The 1,314-nt window shown below is 32.1% G+C and overlaps 1 protein-coding gene across 1 annotated transcript in view; it reads left to right on the top strand.

Moving 5' to 3' along the window:
• Positions 1-831, top strand: part of Spata22 (spermatogenesis associated 22) — a 26,691-nt gene extending 25,860 nt beyond the window's left edge. Inside the window, exon 7 of the mRNA XM_004638497.2 lies at positions 640-831. Within this exon, the coding sequence (XP_004638554.1) occupies positions 640-831 (192 nt within the window). The remainder of the gene's footprint in view (positions 1-639) is intronic.
• Positions 832-1,314: the final 483 nt, after the last annotated feature.

Here is a 1,314-nt window from a genome sequence, read left to right as displayed (position 1 = left end):
TTTAAAAGATCTTTTATTGAAAACACTTTCAGGGTGGCTTAATTTTATTCAGAGGATTTGGAGATTGCTTTTTTTTTCCCCCCTTGATTTTTCACTTGCCTTAAAGGCAGTGACCTTTTGGGTCCCAACCCTCAGCTTGTGGTAGAGTTAGGCTTGATTACTACAACCTCTTTTCTTGGGGGCTTCAACCTCCAGTTCTCTCCTGAGTCTGTCAACAGTTCTGCTCAGTTTCTTAAGACTTTTAACTGCTTTTCTGTAATTGGCAGCTGTCTCTGGATGGAAAGAGCCTTGATATGTCTCTGATACCTATGAGTATTTGTTGTAAGCTGGGAGAGTTGAATTAAACCACCTATACTGCCATGTCTTCAAAGTTGAACTCTAGCAGTAGGGTTGGATAATTAAAAATTATTGCATATTTTAAGAAACAACATCTTGCTAGCTTTTAAGAAGTCCTATTCAAGGTGGGTTTTTCTTTTGTGACAGGAAATCCATATATATCTTGATATCATAGGCTTATGAGCACTAGGTTCAGGTGAAGGATTTACAACATTTTGGATGCTGTTTAGCTACTTGAGTATATTATTTTAAAAATTGAAGTCTATATTAATAATTTTTAAATATTTATGTTTTCCAAAACAGGATCGTGAACTTCCAAGACTAATTAGAGGCCAAGTTCATAGATGTGTTGGAAACTATGATCCGAAAAAGAACATTTTCAGATGTGTTTCTATCAGACCAGCATCTATTAATGAACAAAAAACTTTTCAGGCATTTGTTAAAATTGTAGATTCTGAGATGAGGTATTATACTAAAATAATGAATGAAATTTAATATTGATAAAGTGAGTATAAGTAGTAAAAATTGAAACATTTTGTTATTGTTTAATTTACTATTTTCATGGTTTTGTAACAGCTGTTCTTCTGTATTTTGTTTCTTGAATTAAAATACTTGAATTCTCTTAAATGTGCAAAGTGTCTGAATTTTTTTTTACTGTTTTTATTAAAATAGTGCATCTGGTGAAATTTAACTGTTTTAGATAAAACAAAGTTTAAAACCTAAAGCCATATTAATTTGCTGAGCTATAAAAGGCTCAAGTCAACAACTTCTGATGTTGCCAGTCCTATGGAAAACCCACTACTATTATGGACTAGTGGACTATATTGGAATATTTTGCTCAATTCACACACCTACAAAATTAAAAGACAATGGAATACCTTTCTCTGACAAAACTAAACAAAAGGATACAAATGAAGGACCATTTTGTATCTGTATATTCAAAATAGGGTAGATATATAGCTACTTTCTCTTAATTCA

The sequence above is a fragment of the Octodon degus genome, unplaced genomic scaffold, assembly GCF_000260255.1.
Source record: "Octodon degus isolate 3935 unplaced genomic scaffold, OctDeg1.0 scaffold00098, whole genome shotgun sequence".
Taxonomy (NCBI): Eukaryota; Metazoa; Chordata; class Mammalia; order Rodentia; family Octodontidae; genus Octodon; species Octodon degus.
The sequence above is the reverse complement of the archived record's forward strand: the minus strand, read 5'-3'. Positions and strand labels throughout refer to the sequence as shown.